The sequence below is a fragment of the Schistocerca cancellata genome, unplaced genomic scaffold (assembly GCF_023864275.1).
Source record: "Schistocerca cancellata isolate TAMUIC-IGC-003103 unplaced genomic scaffold, iqSchCanc2.1 HiC_scaffold_1101, whole genome shotgun sequence".
Taxonomy (NCBI): domain Eukaryota; kingdom Metazoa; phylum Arthropoda; class Insecta; order Orthoptera; family Acrididae; genus Schistocerca; species Schistocerca cancellata.
The window spans coordinates 590,738-612,256 of NW_026047100.1; the positions used below are offsets into that span (position 1 = coordinate 590,738).

The 21,519-nt window shown below is 43.6% G+C and overlaps 1 protein-coding gene across 1 annotated transcript in view; it reads right to left on the reverse strand.

Annotated features, from left to right (window-relative positions):
* LOC126155889 (PDF receptor-like) overlaps positions 1-21,519 on the reverse strand; it is a 287,262-nt gene that overhangs the window by 95,470 nt on the left and 170,273 nt on the right. The window contains exons 5-6 of the mRNA XM_049916260.1: positions 10,836-11,112; positions 4,932-5,034 (exon numbers count right to left, since the gene is read on the reverse strand). Coding sequence (XP_049772217.1) covers positions 4,932-5,034; positions 10,836-11,112 — 380 coding nt within the window. The remainder of the gene's footprint in view (positions 1-4,931; positions 5,035-10,835; positions 11,113-21,519) is intronic.

Sequence of the window (21,519 nt, forward strand, 5' to 3'; positions counted from 1 at the left end):
ATTTGATTGTATAGACAGAGAAACGATACATAAGGTCATTAGAGAATTTGGTGTTAAATCAAAGCTAGCAAACATAATTCGTGAATCACTAACAGGTACAGTATCTAAAGTCAAATTTATGGGAGAAGTATCTCAGCCTTTTGAAATAAAAACTGGTGTTAGACAAGGTGATGGTGTAGCACTTTTACTGTTTAACTGTGTTCTAGAAAAAATTGTAAGGATCTGGAATTCGGAGCTAAGACATCACAAAATTGAATCAGTAACTCTGTGAAGGAAAACAAATGGAATTAAGGTAAACTGCTTGGCTTTTGTGGATGATTTCGCAATACTTTCAGAAAACGTAAGAGAACCAGTTACTCAAATAAACATTCTGTAAAAATTAGCAAACAGAACTGGTCTCAAAATTTCAGCCGAAAAAATAAAATTCATGACAACTATAAAAAATTGCACCAAAATACATAGAAACGCAAATAGTTAAAATAGAGTGAGTAAATAAACTTAAATTTCTTGGAGAAACTATACAACAGAATGGACTAGAAAAATCGGCAATGGATGTAAGAATTAACAAAATGGAAAGAGCATATGGTTTGACCAAACATATTTACAACAAGAAATGTATATCTAGAAAAACAAAACTAAAACACTACATCACAGTGGTATGACCAGAATGTTTATATGGATATGAAAGCCTAAAGATGAACTATAAGATGGACAAACTAGAGGTACTGGAAAGAAGGATTATTAGAAAAATAATGGGTGCAATGAAAACTGCAGATGATTGGAAAATAAGAGGTAACTAGGAGATCTAGAAAAATGTAGAGAAAATATCTGAAGTAATGGCCAAACGAAGATTAACCTTTTTTGGACATTTCTACCGAATGGATGGAAATAGACTGACAAAACAAATACTCCTATATTTCTGGAAGAAGAAATCGACAATAGCATGGATTACGGAAGTAAGAAAAAATTTTGAAAGAAACAACATCAATACGGAAGTAAGAAAAAATTTTGAAAGAAACAACATCAAGGAATCAGAAATAGCAGAAAGAAACCGTTTAAAAAAGATACTAAATTTGGAAGGCTTTCAAAGCAGCATAAGTAAAAAACCGGGAACAACATGGACAGAAGAAAGGAAGGGACTTCGTGGGGAGAGAATGAGGGAATACTGGAAAAATAGGAAACAACCACAAAGGAAGAAGAGCAACTGAAGTTGTAACGTGACCCTAGTTGGTCAATACGATTGTAAAAAAAAGTAAAATAAAAAAAAAATAAAAATACAGAAAATAGGAGAACACTGAAGGGACATGTAGATAACATGGGGGGAGAAAGATCTGCGACAAAGGCTATGAAATACTAATGCAGCGGAAGATAAAATATGGGAAGACCATAGAACAGGTAAGATGCCGTAACAGGCAATTTTTGTAATACTTGAAGTGAAGAACAAGAAGGTGTAGGATGAGGTGCACGAGGAGGAGAAGAAGAAGAAGAAGAAGAAGTAGTAACGCATTTCAACTCATCATTCTTATAACAGGCCTTCACGTAACGCTGTTATTTCCTTTTATCATTTCTACCACAGCTGCTGTTGGTGCTTGGGACCTGGGCTGTTAACAATACAGGATAAAGACAAAAGTCATTCCCCTGCTAAACACTGCTGAATCCGAAATTTACTTCCACCGTGCCCCACCGCATATGATACAACTACGCCGACAGACATTCCTCTTGTACGAAGTGATTTGCTTGGTTAGCGAAAAGGGGCTATATTTCGTTTCCGAAAACAGTTATCAGTTTGAGCTATAATTCAGTGTCTAGTAAATTTATGTTCAAAAAATATATTAATATTCTGAATGAAATGTCAACTCTGCTACGGAATGTGCGCTGAGATGGAACTTCCTAGAAGATTAAAACTTAGTGCCGGATCGAGACTCGAAATAAATAATATTTCAAATAAAATAACACAAGACCCCATCATAGCGGTGGTGTTTGGTCATAGTTCCATACAGCGATTATTCCATTTTTGCTATGGACAGTGCCTTCTCCAGATCGTTCATCATTTGAAAAACCCTGATCATGGGTTGTCTAGAAACTGCCACACCACCACTTGCTAACTGCAGCTACTGATGTAATACGGCACAGTACTGATGAAGCATGGTATGGCATATCCGCATCTGTCAACCACACTTATATTGACTAGATGTGCAACGTAACTAGAGGCACTTCTGCCGCCAGAGGAGGTAGTTAAATTTCACACCCTTTATACACCAAATCGTTTACAAATAAAGGGCGGTGAGAAAAGTACTTTATATTTTGAGAGGTGGTAGAAAGGTCCAGGACAAGAAGAAAACGTCTAGTTAAAACATGCTCTAAAATGTACACCTTGAGAGCAGTGAGCCAATGTTCATCTCGCTACTGTGAACCACATCTCTTCTATTGCAAGCTCTTGGCTATCACGAACAACCGTCAGAATGCAGTAAGGAATTCAGTAAACCGGTGGCAGAGATTCTAATGTAGTTTGCTTCCTACTACATACGACCTGCACTTCTGATTCATCGCTATAGGGGGTGCCCAGTATAATGTCCAACGGAACGAATTGAAATGATCGTACGGCACTGACAGCCGGGAGTCCCCACGTGGGGAAGTTCGGACGCCGAGTTGCAGGTCTTTTCTGTTGACGTCACATTGGACGACTGACGCCACATTGGGTGGTTTGCGTGTCGATGATGAGGATAACACATCACCCAGTCTCCGAGCGGAGAAAAGTCTACATCTCGACGCGGGCCGACAGCATGGCGGTCATACGCGCTGGCCAATCAGATAAGTGGGCGGACTCCAGTTACTGTAAGGCATGCTTCTGTCGAACGACTTACATAATCACGCTCTCTAGTTTGGTCACGAATACGCTGAAACGGATTGATGACGCGTTCCAGTGGCGTTTATACTGGAAAACGACCGTCAATCGACCTCCAACGTGTTTTATAATTTTACCAAGGTCTGCAGAATATATTTTCTCTGTCTTCTAATTGTATTATTTTTCATCGTGACAGGGAGGAAGATCACTCTGGGAATTGTAATGACAGATTTTTATCTTCATTATATTACGTTCTGTATTCAGCACCCCACATACTTTTAACCACCATTCCTGCAAATGAAAAATTACTAGCCTGTAAGAATGTGGGTGTAATTGCAAACACATGCACATTGGTAAATGTTATGGTTTCCTATGAAAGGACACTGAGTTTAATTTTTTTAACTGGGGTACCAGTTTGGTGGGGCTACTGGGATCGAGTGAATGGGCTGGGCAACTTTCTGGACCTCGCTGGCCGAACCCAGCAAATGACTGTGTGAGGCGTTCTCGGCCATTTCGGGGCAAATGGGCTGTTGCTCCATCACGCATGAAGCACATTCGTAGCAGTTGTTTGAATGGTACCTCCTCTAGGAAGACAAGCAAGTCGTTTCATTGAAGCTGACGATACTTTTGGACCAGTTAACCTGTTTGGTAGTATGTAAGGTCCTATTAATCTGTCACCACTAATTCCTACCCATACGTTAATTGAAAATCGGAGATGATTCTTTGCTCCTTCACTTGCTTATGGATTTGATCGTCCCATCAATAAAGACAAACCCCTCTAGTGGGAAACCAGCGTCGACTGTAAACAGTACGTTTGCTGTGGAAGTGGATCTTCACCATATCTTTGTAACAACCATTTGCAGAACTGCATTCTAGTAGGTTGATCATGTGGCCGAAGGGGTGAAAAACGCTGTACATGATATGGGTATACAGTTTGCACGAGTATGACTAACCCCGATTTGACTCTGGAATTCTACCTGAACGACAGCTCACAGCTGTTCAGATATGCATTTGAGAGCCTAGGTTTACTGACATTTGTGTGTTGTTTTCGTCCATACTACCACTTCTCAAAATGTAGAATAATTTCTTAAATGCCTATATAACAATGTGTTGTTCCTACTTCACTGTACTCAGACTAAGTAAAATTTGGAGATCAGCTATAGTTCTTGGTGTTTCAATTGCCAGTAGTTTATCTCTCTTGAGTAATAGATACCGAGCATAAGAATTTAAAACCGGAAAATAGTTTTATTGTTTTGACGCGAAGAAAGCCCAATTACAGATCGTGACAATTTCTACATTTTATATTTCAGCTCTATGATCAGTCGTAACGATAGGGAAACAGAAATCCTGAGCCGAATTTGAGTTAATGATACAAAATAATGTGATTTAGGTATGCTGCCCTATGTAAATCTGTGTTTAGTACGATAAATGAAGACGAAATCCAGGTCCTTGTGGCCGCGCGGTTCTAGGAGCGTCAGTCCGGAACCGCGCTGCTGCTACGGTCACAAGTTCGAATCCTGCTTCGGGCATGGATGCGTGTGATGTCCTCAGGTTAGTTAGGTTTAAGTAGTTCTAAGTCTAGGGGGCTGATGACCGAAGATGTTAAGTCCCATAGTTAGCAGAGCCCTTTGAACCATTTGAAAGACGAAATGAAGTACTTCGCAAGATATGAAAACATCGCGCGTGTAACAAGTGACTTCACGTACATGGATCCACAAACATTGTCTGATACATTGCTGAAATGTTTCAAATTTAGCGAAAACCCGGATTGGGGGCGAGCTCTTTCCCAACGTCACAATGACGAGACCAGGAAGACTCCGAATGGTGTCCAATTCCAGATCTGTATACGAAGCAATATCGTCAGCACATTGCGATCGGAAAACGTACTTGACCCACGTCTTCAATTGTAGAGCTAATACGTGTTCTGGTCTCATACTCAGGACCGGTTTGCTGACTGTTAGCACCAGTTTGGAAAAAAGAGTCTCGATTTTCGTCGTCGCTCACAATGAAATCGACGACAGTGTGTGCTCAACTTCCTCCCTCCTAATTACAAATTTACTTGTTACTACCCTGACGGAACACGTACCTGTGACGGCGTTGTGCAGGTAGAGCCCCTCTACGAACATCCACATGAACATGGACGTCCTGGCGTACTCCAGAAGCACGTACGACGCCTCGCACAGCACTGGCTGCAACAACAACACACAATGAAGCATTAGTAACAAAATTCTAGCAAGAAAAAGGGCGAGGTGAAAGATGGTGATGAGGCAAAGGAAACAATTCTAAATCGAGGTCTTATGAGTATAGACTGTAGTGCAAACGGGAGCTATCTGCTACAGTTAGGTATCTAGCCGATTGATTATCACCGACGCACCGACAGCTCGGAGCTGCAGCAGCTGATAAACACTATCGCGCTCCACTAACGCCTCTCCATTGCCCATTGATCCGAATACGCCATAATCTGCGCAGTGCGCTACGTTGCCACCATTGGTGCATTTCAGTTTTCTCTAGTTATATGTTAAGTTTTTGGAAGAGCAGTTGAACGGAATGGACAGTGTCTTGAAAGGAGGATATAAGATGAACATCAACAAAAGCAAAACGAGGATAATGGAATGTAGTCGAATTAAGTCGAGTGATGCTGAGGGAATTAGATTAGGAAATGAGACACTTAAAGTAGTAAAGGAGTTTTGCTATTTGGGGAGCAAAATAACTGATGATGGTCGAAGTAGAGAGGATATAAAATGTAGACTGGCAATGGCAAGGAAAGCGTTTCTGAAGAAGAGAAATTTGTTAACATCGAGTATAGATTTAAGTGTCAGGAAGTCATTTCTGAAAGTATTTGTATGGAGTGTAGCCATGTATGGAAGTGAAACATGGACGGTAAATAGTTTCGACAAGAAGAGAATAGAAGCTTTCGAAATGTGGTGCTACAGAAGAATGCTGAAGATTAGATGGGTAGATCACATAACTAATGAGGAAGTATTGAATAGGATTGGGGAGAAGAGAAGTTTGTGGCACAACTTGACCAGAAGAAGGGATCGGTTGGTAGGACATGTTCTGAGGCATCAAGGGATCACCAATCTAATATTGGAGGGCAGCGTGGAGGGTAAAAATCGTAGGGGGAGACCAAGAGATGAATACACTAAGCAGATTCAGAAGGATGTAGGTTGCAGTAGGTACTGGGAGATGAAGAAGCTTGCATCGGATAGAGTAGCATGGAGAGCTGCATCAAACCAGTCTCAGGATTGAAGACCACAACAACAACAACATGTTAAGTTTGGTCTAAGAATAGAGGTCAGCGGCGAATGTGCTAAAATCTCTTACGAGACACGGGTGGTTAGACACGATAAAACAATAAAATTTGTGCAAGACTGAAAATATCAGATGATTCAGAACGAAAGAACAGATTTGAGTTGTTTATTAAAGATACACTGTAAAAGACAGAAAAACATCCGAATATCACTGGACAGACGAAGGTTCAAAGATTTGACAAAGCTATGCTGCTGTTTATTATTAGCAATATAGAGACTACAGTACAAGTGAAATGATTTTGTGTCTTGGAATTTGCGCAAAGTAAATCCTGTTTTACAGGTGGAAAATGCATTACGCCGTCGATTCAGCAAGAAGCCACCTATGCACAAACACATATATGAGCATCCAAAATTCTTGGAAGCTGATTATAAGCCGGCCAGTGTGGCCACGCGGTTAAAGGCGCTTCCGTCTGGAACCGCGCGACCGCTACGGTCGCAGATTCGAATCCTGCCTCGGGCATGGATGTGTGTGATGCCCTTAGGTTAGTTAGGTTTAAGTAGTTCTAAGTTCTAGGGGACTCATGACCTCAGATGTTAAGTCCCATAGTGCTCAGAGCCATTTGAACCATTTTTTGAGCTGATTATATACGCAAAGGAAAGAATACTGGACGACCAATTATGTCTGATGAAAATGTCGAGTGTAGCCGAGGTGAGTTCACGAGGAGTTCTCAGAAGTCCACGAGACGGGGCAAGCGAGGAATATCTATTTCTTCAGACAAAGGTGTGGTGTGTTCGGAAAAGACGCCTGCTTATGAAGCCCTATAAGTTGCAGTTACTACAGCAGTTGCATCTAGGCATCCATAACATGAGGTACGAGTTTTGTGTTTCAGTTCTCTAGGTTACAGCAGAGAACAATTTTTTCCTAAGAATCAGCTTTTCTGACGAATCGACGTTTCGTCTATCGGGTAAAGCAAAATGTTGTAATGTAAGAATTTGGGAGTCACAAAATCCTAGTGTCGTTGTCGAATATGAAAGAGATTCACTGAAGCTGATTGTGTTTTGTGCCGTAGCCGTTTCTGTTCACAGTGTTCGCAAAACTTTCTTTTTTGCGGACAAAACAGTGACAGGAAGAGAAACACACACACACACACACACACACACACACATACATATATATATATATATATATATATATATATATATATATATATATATATATATATATATACAGAGGGAGGGGATGAGCAAGTGAGGGAGAGCAAGAGAGAGAGGGGGGGGGGGGGGGCAGGGAGGAGAGAGAAATACTGAAGTCAACTTTATGGTCATTTCTAAAACTTTCTTTCAAAAGGAAAAGTCAATGAAAAACTTTAAAATGCAAAAGTGACTGAACTCCGCACAATCGAAGAGTGAGTCAGTCTCCCTGCAAATTACTAAATCTTCTCGCGTAAAATCTTTAGCAAGAGTTCAATGGTGAACAAAATTTTGAAAACCTCATCGAAATTACTATAGAGGTCACGTACCAACTTAAAATTGCTCCTGCCCTCTCGTCAAAGAATGGAAAGCACACGTTAAAATACACAGCGCAGGCAGCGCAGACTACGAGAAGGGGCGGGCGTGAGGAAAGCGGGTCCTCCTGTCGGAATGTGAGGGCGCGCCTCAACGGTCAGTGCCCAGTCTCTGTAGGGTCAGGATGAGTTCATCTCGTCGAAGTGACCGGTGTGACGTACGGCTTGGTTGAATAGGTGGATTCACTGACTACACATTATTACTCCCCCATCCTTCCAACCTCTCCCTGCACACAGCCAGTCAGTTCCCACTCACAAATGTATATAAAATTATTTGACCAAGTCTAGATGACAACCAACAAGAAAATGGCCAATCGTGTAGATCCAACTCCATTCGTTTCGGCTACTTGGTCCTCTTACTCGTTTGGCCGGCCGAAGTGGCCGTGCGGTTCTAGGCGCTGCAGTCTGGAGCCGCGAGACCGCTACGGTCGCAGGTTCGAATCCTGCCTCGGGCATGGTTAGTTAGGTTTAACTAGTTCTAAGTTCTAGGGGACTAATGACCTCAGAAGTTGAGTCCCATAGTGCTCAGAGCCATTTGGACCATTTTCTTTCTCGTTTCCCCAGATTCGCTCGTTCTCTGGTGCCCGACAGAAAGATGTGTGTTTTCTCACCTGTTGTAAGATCTTCTGTGCTGGTTACATGTTTAGTGACAACAGGATGTCAAGGGCTCTGAACTAGTGCACAAACGCTTTAGGTTATTAACAGCCATTACGTTACATACTGGTCTCAAGTTAGACCAGAGCACCAAGTCCATTCAACATAAAAGAGACTCAAATCATTATGAAGACATCACTAGCTTGCATGGTGCTATGTTGACAGCTCGGGTTCAAGGCTTCGAGGCGTCTGCTCCACACATGAGCCCTACCATCAGTTATTACCTGCTGAAATTAGGACGCATCCGACTGGGTCACTGTTTTCGGTCGGCTAGGGTGCAACCGATATTGTCACGAGTCCAGAAGTGGCGTAACAGGCGGTGTCGTGCTGTTAGCAAAGGCATTCGTGTCGTTCGCCTGCCATCGTAGCCCATTAACTCCTAATTTAGCCACACTGTCCTAGCGGGAACTTTCGCGGCACATCAGCAACACCAGCCCTCTTGAAATGGCCACCAATAAATCCTGACCTCATCACTCCTGACAACTCATTACGGGGAGTAATTAAGGCCCACGAATCTGCATGTCGCTATGCTACAAACGAATAGCTGCGCAGTGCTGTTGACGATGCATTTCCCGATATAACACGCGACATGTTTCAAAATATGTCCAGAAGGACATGGAGGCATACAGAAATGTGTTAACAGCTTGATGGAGAACATATCGATTCATTGGACACTTAATATGTAAGTAAATAACTGTGCTAAGACAAATCAAATCAATTAGCAGTAGATACTAGAGGTGCAGGGCCTCCTCGGCGACCATGTAATTTGGTTTCCATCCACTATTTCATTTACCAAGTATAAAAATTCATTTATTTGCATTAACTTTTAATTTCCTATATTACTGATTGTCATAAATTGTGTGTTCAATGTATCAAATGGTTCAAATGGCTCTGAGCACTATGGGACTCAACTGCTGTGGTCATTAGTCCCCTAGAACTGAGAACTACTTAAACCTAACTAACCTAGGGACAACACACACACCCATGCCCGATGCAGGATTCGAACCTGCGACCGTAGCAGCAGCGCGGCTCCGGACTGGAGCGCCTAGAACCGCACGGCCGTAGCGGCCGGCACTTTCAATTTATCTATCGCAGTTACCTTTGTCTTGTGTGCATATATTTTCAGTTTATGGTTACCAAGGAATCACTGTAAAATGTTTTAACATACAGTGCATGTCCTTTTGGGAATGAATTAACACTGCAATAACGTCATCAAACCGGCTGCAGTTAGTTACTTTACCACTAATTTTCAATTTTTGCTGCTGCTTTTTATAGTTTGTACTGTAATTCCTGTAAATGAATAGGGACAGAGAGGGCATCCTTGTTGGACACTTCTTCTTACCCCAGCCCCTGTATTAGTGTCATTAACACGTAAATTTCTTCGGTCTGTTTTTTGTATAGGTTGGGAATCGATCTGTTATCTCTCCAGTCCATTTCAGTTTTATTCAGCTTTCCAAAGAGTATTGTCCAGTCTATTCTTCCGAATCTCTTCTGTAGAATAATCAATGCTGCATGCATTTTGCTGTTCAATCGAGTTCTGTTTCCTAAAGTTATTGGTAGTTACATTTTTGTACCCTGCTTCCTTTTCTTTTCGCAATTCCAAACTGATCTTATCTTAAATGTTGCTTAACTTTAAATTTCAGTCTATAGTTAACAGCAGTGAGTACACCGGCGAAAAATGGCTTAAGGTTATGTAGATTGAACAGTCATTGCCATTTTCTTTCTTGCGTATAGGTCACCGACACTGTCAGTACAGAAAGTTAGGAGACTAGATTCATTTAAAAAAAGTGGATCGTTAAGACTGTGGTTTTCATACTTCAGGAATTCTACGTAATCTCCTCTCATTGGAGTGCAAAGCACAGAACTTTCATACAACTATGTGCAACTCTCAGAAAAATCGTTGTTTGGAATGTTGTTCAGCTTTGGTGTCACACTGGCCTGAGTCTAGGTTGTGGCAGTAAAACGTTGAGCCTTCACGAGAATTTCTCCACTTTGTTGTTCTATGGTACGTTGGTAATGACAATACTGACTAATCACCGTTATAATTTTTTTCCAACAAGTAATTCCTCACACTTAGCATTTCAATGAATTGGTGGTAGACCGAGATATGTGGAACAATTTTTGCACAATATTCTTCTCTTTTTCAAACCATTCCAGAGAATGTCTTGAACATTTGATTTACACATGTCTCTCCAAAGCGATTTGTGATTCAACAACGCTGACACATCATGGTTGCCTGCCAACTACTTGACAAGTCAAAACCGAGTCGTCCAATGCACGTCCGTTGCTCAGTCGACAATTCAAGCTGCTGCGGCAGTTACTGGGTTTATACGTCGGAAATAAAATCTGTAGCGAATCTTTTTGGGCGGAAGATTATATCTTCGTATATACTGCGCAAGCGATCTCGTGGTGTGTGACAGAGGGTACAATGTGTACCACTTCCCTCCCTTCCCTGTTCCAACCACGAATGGTGCTCAGACGCGGTGTAGAGTTACAGAGTAAGAAGTGGCAGAGCCTGACCGTGTTGTCGATGCCCTGGCGGTGGGCGGCTCGCGGCGCGGCCGGCGCCGGCTGCGTGGACTCCGCCGCCCCCACCGCCGTCTTGTTGCGGTCCCCGGCCGCCGCGGCGCCGCCCCCGCCGCCCCCACCGCCCACGGGCGTCACGGGCACGGGGTCGGCGACGGCTCCGCCGCGCACCACCGCCTGGTCGGCGTACAGCGTCAGCCGGATCACCACCTGCACCACCATCGCCACGAACAGGTTCCGGTGGATGCGCGTCCGGTTGTTTCGAAGGCTCCTGGAAACAAAAAGAACCACCCAGCGTCACCTTCCGTGAGCCATCCCGTAACACATGGCGCGGCCCCTTATGACTGTTCCCGTCTCACTCCGATATATTTCTGTTCAGTAGCTCATTATCCATGATTTATCCCAATCGCATGAGGAGTTGAACCACCTAAAGACTACAGACGTATTTCTTTAATGATTGAAGATATGTCGTCGATATTTCTGGGAAAGAATAGCAAGCTTAGGCGCACGCAGTTATATTTATTTATTTAACCTGATCAGATTAGGACCATCTTACATCGGACCAGTGTTCCACACATGCAGAATTTCACACATCAGAGTTACATCATGACCATAGTTTAAATGAGAAAATTAGCTTACTCTAGTGACAATATGAATAAAGAGTAGTGACTAAGACCAAATAAAGTAAATGTGGCAGTATTTTTACAACAGGTGCTATACATACAGATTATGACAAAAGCAATAATAATAACAGTAAAAAAAATCAAATAATAATGATAAACATGACTAAGACCTAATAAAGTAAGTGCTGGCAGTATTTTTACAACAGGTGCTATACATACGGATTATGATAAAGGCAATAATAATAACAGTAAAAAAATCAAATAATAATGACAAAACATGAGAAAGATTGGCAATAGTAATGAAGGTTTGTGCAGATGTACATTAATATCTTGGTGTGTAAAGTAGATGTTTACTAGTATAGCGAGTTTTGGGGAATGGAGATTTAAGGAGGGGGAAAGACGGAAGTAATGAGGTGAAGTGCATTCATGTACAAAGGAAGGCATTACTGTTGCTTAAGTAGATACATCATTAACTGTTTTTTGAAGCCGAAAATGTTTTTAAGTTCTCTAACATAACGAGGGAGGTTATTCCAGAGTCGGGTTCCCGCTACTGTAACGGACTTGGAGAAAGTGACTGAGCGATGCAGTGGAACGGAGAGGACTTTATTATAAAGGGAACGTGTGTTTCTGTCATGTTGTTGCGACATGAGCGTTAAAGACGAGGAGAGATATGAGGGACAGTGTACATTTTTAAGGCAGTGGATGAGACAGAGTGTATGGAAATCTCTGCGTTTGTCTGCACGCAGCCAGGACAATTTTCCATATGATGGTGAAATGTGATCAAAAAGTCGAACGTCACAGATATATCGGACGTAGGCATTCATGACCAGTTCTAGACGTCGGGAATTTTCCTGAGAGAGGCCTTGTAGGATAATATCGCTGTAGTCAATGATTGGGAGTCTAAGCGTTTGTACTAATTTCTTTTTCAGATCGAAAGGGAAGAGTTTTTTATATTTTTGTAGAACATGAAGGGATGCTGATGCTTTTTTGCACACTCAGTTACGTGCTCTGTCCAATTTAGATTTTCATCTGTTATTACTCCCAAATTCTTTGCTGAGGGAGAGAAGTTAATATTCGTTCCATTTAGGATAAGAGGTGGTACGGATTTCCGATGTTTTGGGCTAATGAGCTTAGACTGACCAACAAGTACCGCTTGGGTTTTAGATGGGTTTAGATTTAGACCTATGTCCTGTGCCCATTTTGACAGTGCATCGAGGTCAGTATTGAAATTTTCAATAGCTTTCTTGAGATTGCTTGGTTTCGCACTTAGATACAACTAAGGTCATCAGCATACATATGATATTTGAAATAGGTCAGAACCGATGACATATCATTGACATACAGAGAGAGGAGTATAGGACCTAATACTAAGCCTTGGGGAACGCCTGACACTACCTGCCGCCATTGTGATTTTCTCTTCCCAGACAGGACGCGTTGCTGACGAGACGTCACGTATGTGCGAAACCATTGCACTGCACTTGGTGAGAAATTTAGACCGCTAAGTTTGGCTAGTAAGATGTCGAAGTCGACAGTATCAAATGCTTTGCTGAAATCTAAGAAGTAAATGATAGTCGCTTCTTGTCTGTCCATGGCAAGTTTCAGGTCATCTGTCACCTTTATCAGAGCGGATGTTGTGGTTCGATGTTTACGGAAGCCTGATTGGTATTCGTCTAGTAGGTTGTTAGTAGTTAGGTAGTTGGTGAGCTGGTCATGAACTATATATTCTAAGGACTTTGATAGTGCAGGAAGAAGACAGATGGGGCGGTAGTCAGAGAGTGCTGTGGCGATATCCTTTTTAGGCAGTGGCTTAATTTGTCCCAGTTTTCAGGCCTCAGGGAAACCACTTGTGATTAATGAATCGTTGAAAATGTCTGTTATAGAGGGCAGTAGTTGGTCAATTATAAGTTTTACCATCTGGATAGTGATACCATCATGTCCAGTAGATGCTGATCTAATCCGCGTTATGGCTTTCTTGACAGTACTGCAAGTGACGTGCTGTAGATAGAATTTTTCTTTGCCACAGTCGTGCATCCCCATGAAGTAATCAATGATTCTCTGTTTCTTCTGCGGTTCAATTTTGGTTTTAGATAATGTGAAGTATCGGTTTAGTTCTTCAGCTGGGACCATGGGATTTTCTGCAACTTTTATTTTGCCTAAACCGAGACTATGGAGATTTTTCCACAGGATAGCTGGTCTACATCTATTGTCTGCTAATGTACGGGCCTGTCTGAGCTTAGTGTTTCTCACCGGTTGACTGACTTTGTTTCGTTTCTGCTTGTATACAGCATGATTCTCAGGTGTGGGGTGTATCTTGTATGCTCGATGTGCAGCATCTCTGAGATTCATGAGCTGTTTTAGTTCATCAGTCAGCAAAGGTGCAGGTTGCCTTTCTACTTTTCTGGTCTTTATTGGAGCATATTTGTCATATAGTGGAGTAATTGTTTTAATGAAATCCTGGAGTTTGTCGTTTATGTCCATGAAGGGAGTAGAGGACATCCCCCAAACTATTTTTTGTGCCTCAGTTTCGAGTTCAGGCAAATATATGCGTTGGAGGTCTCGGTATGTAGACAGTTTTTGTTTCTTTCTAGTGCAATCTAGTGAATACGTCATGGAAATGATGTCATGGGCAGACATGCCAGGTGCAGATATTTGAGAGGTGCGGATTATTCAGTTCGGAGATTTCGCTGCGAATGTATCTATGAAAGTGTGACTGGTAGTCGTGTGATGAGTTGTTGCCAGCTGAAGTAGCGTCATATTTGAGGAAGAAAGCATCCTCTTAAATTTCCCAGTGGAAGAACTATTGCACAGAAAATTAATGTTAGTGTCACCTGCTATAATTACATGTTCATATGACGATTCGAGACTAGAGAGGGCAGCTTGGAAGCAGGCGAACCCACCTACTTTAGGAGGTTTGTAAAGGACACATATTAAGCACTTTCTGTTAAGTGATTTGATCTCTATGAACATATATTCCAGTTGTTTATCTACATTGTTGTCGGATGTGTGTAGTACTGTAGGTGACAAAACAGAGCGAATGTACACCCCCACTCCACCCCCTCGTCTGTTTCATCTGTCATGCCTGAGAAAGATATAGCCATCTAGGTTTATGGAAGTCGTAGGAATACTTGGTTTGAGCCAACGTTCTGACAAAAGTATTACGTGTATATCAGCAGTTAGAAATATATATCTGAACTCGTCGAAGTGAGCTGGCAGAGACTGGATATTTGCATGTGCAATATGCTGCTTGGTGCGTTCGGGTGTTGATTGCCCGAGGAGGCTGCCGACCGATGTTTGCGGGTCGTGGTTGGCGGTGACAAGAGGATCAGGCATGAGGAATGCGGAAGGCATGTGAAGGAGGGGGGGGGGGTGAGGGAGTGTCCTCCTGGTTCTGTGCAGTGAAAGCGGCCGGGAGGGGGAGGGGGTAGGTCCCTGGGGAGGAGGCAACGGGATCTGCGGCCAAGGTCAGCGAGGTCTGCAACGGTTCTGGAAGTAGCCGTGGGCTGGCAGAAAAGGAATTTCGCTAAACACAACGGGAGTAATCTGCACGTTACGACAGAGTGTGATATTAATTGCACTTATGAGGATAACAACTAAAGTATGATGGAGGGTTACTAATTAAGGATGGAAGTGAGACTACCTTATGTAATAATTAACAAAAATTACATGAGAAAAACAATTAAAGATAAAATAGTTATGTGGAGAAACGAAAAGTTGATGATACAAACAATAACAAAAATTACACGAGAAAAAATAATTACAGATAAAAAAATAATTATGTAGAGAAACCAACAATTTGATAATACATTACACATATTTTAATGAAACGATATACTTTGTAACGACATCTAAATGCTGTCTAAAAAATGAGAACACTAATATAATGATGATTAGTCGTTAGTTGTTTGCTTACAACATGCTCCATTAAAACGTTTTGTAATACTACACCTATGTATTGCATGTGTGTGGAGTGGAATATGATTGTGTTGTATAATGATAATTATGAGGATGAGGATGACGATGAGAGAAGGGAGAGGGTTAAGCCCAGTGCTGCTCGGGAATAGCACCAATGGGGTCGCCAAGCTTCACCCCCATCCTATGGATGAATCACTAGCACCTATGTAACAAGCCTTCACTTCATGAGGCACAGTGGGGAGATCTGGTACTGCCGGCCGGTGTGGCCGAGCGGTTCTAAGTGCTTCAGTCTGGAACCGCGTGACCGCTACGGTCGCAGGTTCGAATTCTGCGTCGGATATGGATGTGTGTTATGTCCTTAGGTTAGTTAGGTTTAATTAGTTGTAAGTTCTAGGGGACTGATGACCTCAGATGGTAAGTCCCATAGTGCTCAGAGCCATTTTTAGATCTGGGCATTGGCGCGAAGTCTGGTGATCAGGAACTTTCCGCCAACAATTCTCCTCCCCTTGCCGACCAAATACACGCAGTGACAATTTTTTCCTCCACCAGGACTCGAACCGGCTTACTCCCGGAGTAGAGCGCCAGTGCACAAGAGTACGTCACTGACTAATTTTGGTAGCGTGGTGGCTGGGGAAGGGGGGGTGGGGGAGAGCGGCTTAGGCAAGGCAGCAGAGGGGGCAGGGGTCGCTACCCTACGCCTGGCCGCTGTGTCGCCCTGCTCGTGGGTCTGGAACGGGAGTTGAAGGGCAAGATACCAAGGGTTCTTCTTCTGTTTGTTTCCTTCATTTGTTTGTTTTTGCTTTAATTACAAAGTACCATAATAAGTAGGCGAAGAAAGCCCTACAACAACTGAGCATGAGGATCGTCCAGGTCGTCTTTTAAGGCCTGGCCAGACAGAATAAGGCCTGGCCGTCCGGCCTGTGGCCTTGAACCGCAGCCGGCAGGCCGCGCTGTTGAATCTCTCGTTACTGTACGGCGGCGGTCACACAGAGTGCGGCTCTGGCGCACCGGCCGCCGCCGGGTTGTCACAGATTACAGATTCGCCGCAAGCCGGAGCGGCTGCCTGCCTCTGTTGGCGCACTCAGCTGCTCTGTGGTCACACTGGAAGCAGCGGCGTGAGGCGGTTTCCGTCTTGCAGCTCGTGGTGCATGCATCATGGACACAGAAAGACTTACAGAGGGGGTGAGACAATACAACTTTTTGTACGATACACGCGATCCTGATTTGGAACTAGAATACTTTTGCCCTCGATATACTCTTGATAGAAAGCTGAATTCTCAGAAATAGTATTGTAACTGTGACGTCCACAATTTCCAATATCAACTACTGTAAACTCGTTGTATGGATCAACGATCGCCAGGAGAACTGTTTGTAACAGAAGAACTGGGATCCACTATCCTTCGGGCATCTTAACCTGATATGCTTTCCGTCTAAGCTTCCAAGGCAGTTCAGAATCCCCCTAAGTTCTAGAAATCCTTCTTCAGATTTCTTCCACATCTCTGTTGTAGGAGTAGGTAAATACTTGGGTTGTAGAACAGTCCATATTGCCTGGCACACTTGTTTCACTATTTCTGAGACTGTTGAACGTCCTAACCGTAAAGAAAAGGCTATGGTCTGGTGACTGTCGCTTGTAGACAAGTATCTGGAAAAGATTAAAATAAATTATGCCGATAAAACGAATAGATAAGTTACCGACCAAAGATACGTTTGTTTACATTCAATGACAATGTTATGAATACAATGAAACAAAACAATCTATTAAGTAGAAAGTTCTCTCTAGCGGGACATACGGAACTAGATGTTACTATCGTTTGCTGTATTCGTAAACACTGCAGATAAATTTATCACTCCACTCGTAACTACGTTGTGGGATTGCACTTTCGTCCGCCGAATCTTTCATATGATACAGCAAAACTGAAATGAAATAAATTATATGACTTCTGTTTGAAGCACAAGGAGGCCACAAATCGTAAAACTTACCTCAAGCAAATGGCAAGTCTGTGCCTTGTATCAACTGGCTTTCTCCAGTTCGTTGTGCACTTCTCGGTGCTACCTTTTTATCAGGCGATGCAGTTCCTCGAAACATTCTCGTGACATACGAAAATATTTGAAGAACCTATATTCGTCAGACTCTAGATCAATACACACACGATGGTGTTGTCCTAAGCTTTCTCTCTCGCTATTAATGTCGTGCACCCAACATCTCTTATTGGAGCCATTTCGTATCGCTAGTGCGAGCTACTCATTTCTGCACTTAAAAAAAAAAAAAGAAAAAAAAAACAACTCGCACAAAGATAACGTGTCCCGCGTGAAGCTTCCAAATCGTCTTAACGCCAAGACAATCGCGCTACGCATGCAAGCTTAATAATGGGGTTCGGCCCCTTCCACAGTGTAACAGCTGACGCATCAAGAGTCGCTGCGGCCGGCCGCTGCCTGTGTGGCGTCCCTGGCCGAGGACTGGCCCGGTCTTCCTCTGCGCCGTCCGTCGCAGCGGCAGGCCGGATTCTGTCAGGCCAGGTCTTTAGCAATAAGAGCATTACTGTCCCCTGTGTACACAGAGAGAAATCGATATTGAATCCAGAACCATCCTCATCTATTTTTACTCACACCGGAAACAGCCCCGCTAGTCGGGGGGGTCAACGAACCTAGATACTTGGCAAAACAGGGCCAGTATTTCGCCCGGCGTTGTAAGCCTGCGTGTTTGTCCAGCAGGAACAGACAAAATTCTAACACGTCTTTGCCACCGTCGCGGAAAAAATAGTACAACGCCACTCCTTTAATACAATTGACCTCATTTGTCCTGACGGCTGTGAATCAGAGAACACCGGGTTCTAATAGAAATTCAGAAGCAACAGACGTGGGCGGCCATTGTAAGAGTAGGGCTAACATTCGTTGTGTGAGCAGCCAACATGCAGCGGCCATACCATATGTGAGCCATTGTGCGTCACAACCAGTTACTGCGCAAGCTGGACACAGAGGCGCGTCGATTAGATGCATGGAGTGCAATCGTTACCGATTAGCGAATTTGTCGTTCACTACCAAGGACCACGAATCCGGCACTTCCGTGGGTAGAAATATGGCTCGGACGCCATATTGTCTTCCATCATACGGCAGGAGAGCGTCATTCGACGACGTTGGTGTGTTGGTGGCTTTGTAATTAGCGGTGACAGTCCCTCGTAGTGGGCGATCGCGTAGAATGCAGGTCATCCAACAAATACCAACAGTCCACGAGAAACGATCTAATGTGACTGAACGGCGCTGAAATATGACCGACAGGCATTGGAGAGTGTAGCGACTGTCGAACACGGCGCCCGTGCTCTGTTTCTGATTTTGGTCAGAGCTAGGCCACCTTCATGTGTGGGCAACGTCAAAACGTCTCATTAATTTTAAAACCAACTTCAGCAGATACTAAATGTCCAAATGCAGCTTGTAGCCTCGTAGCAACGTAATGAACATCGGTGTCGCATCGGCGAAACTGTTTACTTTTGGAGCTAAGTACACATTGGTGTACCGTGCCCGCTGAAAGATGTCCATCGTGCGTTAGTGTTGGGAGTCATACCAGGGCACAGCTGACGATATATGACCACTGAAATACGTTGAATATGACAGTGAAAGAGTACCACTTAACATTTGAGTACAGGAACTTTAGTGAGGGGCACTGTCATCCTCCTGCACACATCTGTATACTTGGTCTTCCGCAGATTGAAGATACTACCCGCCACAGTACCATACTATTGAAGCCATCGTTGCACCGTCTGTATGTCATCCTCCTATCTGGCCAGGAATGCGACATCGTCGGCGTATGCATAACATCGGAACCTCGCAGTCCGTAAACAAATCCTCTCGAAGCACCATCGAAAATCATGCTGGGCTAGTTAGAGGGCTTGCAGATAGAACGTTGGAAAGCTCGGTAGAAAAGGATTCTGATCCATAACCATTCACCATTAGCCCGAATGTGCTCCGTCAAGCAAGCGCAGGACTACATCGACAAACGCACTGGGTAGGCCTATGATTTTCACAACCACACGCAGAATACTATGATGGACGCGGTCGAAATCCATCCCAACAACGGTACCCCGGGGGTCCCACGCCACTTCTTAAGTCATCAGCATAATATTTGCGACAGTATCGGGTGAACGCTCCGGCAATATCTGTTTGCCTCGCTATTTGCCTTCTCTCCGCCGTAATGAGCGTGCGTTTCGCTGACGTCTTTCTCGTACATGTGATGCAAAGACAGTCGTTCGCCATGAAGGCCGTCTTCCAGTCTCGCATGGGCTTTGACGCCTGCCAATTGCACCACAGTGAGTTGGAGCAAATGGAGTTCGATATGGTGGGCGTTTCGTTGACGGTCTGGTGAGAGAGGTTGCATCACCAGTTCCCTTAATGCCGCGTAACAAAATTCTGAATTCATCCATTGCTACTCGGAATTATCTCTGCCATAGCCTATAAGTGCCGTGCGTATAGCAGGGCTGACACAACTAATCCACCACAACTACAGGGGACTGTAAGCTCGGTGGCATCGTTGGCATCAGCGCCAAGTATCCCCAAAGCGACAGATCGCATCAAAGACGTGGGAAACGTTCAGTTTCCATGGTCCCCTACTGCGTCTTGTTTGTTAGCGAGGCAAGCTAACGGCTCAGATAGAAACTTGGGGAATCAAAAAACCCGTTTGACACATCTCAGCGGCAACTGTCACAGTACAGAGCCCTCGTGATACGTATCTAAGCCGATGGCCAAGTTCCTGATGAGGTACATGTCCCTGCGATTTTTGCCGTGTTGTAGGATCCACGTGTCTTGCAGCTCGACGTCCCGTACCAGTGAGTGCAACCCGTGTCAGGGGTCGAAGTGTGGGTATTGGTCTTCGGGGTGCAGAACAGAGTTAAAATCGCCGTCCATTATATAATTCTGCGCATTTACTTGAAACAACGAGGTCACCTCGTGGGAGTGCAAGGCGATCCATTATCAGCGTTTCGACGACCCTGATGGCGCTTAAACGTTCACCAAACGGACTGCACCAACCGTCAGCGCGACACCAAATGCCGACCGAAGGCGAGTCATGTCGTAAAACGCAATACCTTGTAACGGGACATCCTCCTCATAACTTTTCTTCGACAGTAGTTGTTGATACCTGTATTATTTTTCGAATTTTGGACCGACCAGTACCATATCATCTGCTTTTCTGGAAACTTTCGTACAATTTTATCACAATATGTTATATTTCAAGCTAAAATTTTCGATGTTCCAATCGAAAAGTAGTAGCTCTGAATTTGGCAACATTTGAAATTACGAATTATTTGGCACATTTAAAATTTCTATTAGTAACTACGCATTCTAGTACTATTTACTATGTTCATTTCTGTAAAATATCTCGGACTCACTCTAGATAGAACCCTGAGCTACAAAGAGCACATCTCCAAGCTTTCTCATAAAGTTGCTGCAAGGTACAACATACTACAGAAGCTCAGTGGTACCACCTGGGGAACCTCTGCTGACTGTCTGCGTTTAACTGGCATCAGTCTTGTGTACTCTTCTGCCGAGTACTGTGCACCTGTCTGGTCGGAAAATGTACATGTGAAGAAGGTAGACACAAAACTTAACGACACAATGCGCTGCATTACTGGTTCCATCAAATCAACCCCGTGCCGCAAGTTACCTGTACTGAGCCACATCCCTTGGCCTCACTTAAGGCGCAAACAAGCTCTACTGAGGGAGGCAAAAAAATCTCTGTTTGACCTTCTCTACCACTGCACCAGAAATTCTGTCATCCGCCACAGCAACGATTGCGATCAAGAAGACCAGCAAGTGTTACTGCAGGACAACTCATCGAGAATGGTTTTGATTTGAATGAAAGCTGGAAGCATGAATCGTCAACAAAAACATTACGAACGAGAGCCCATCACCTTGAACCCACAAAGAAGCCAAAATGTTTTGACCAACCGAAGAAACTTTGGTGCCGCCTCAAAAGGTTAAGGACTGGACATAGTTGTTGTAGCTACTTCAGGTAGAAATGGGGCTGGATCAGTTCACCAATGTTTGAATGTAATCAAGAAGAGCAGACGATTGAACACTTAGTCCAACGCTGTCCACTTGATTCGTACCCAGGAATTCTCGATGACTTGTTCACTCTCACACCCAGCTTAATT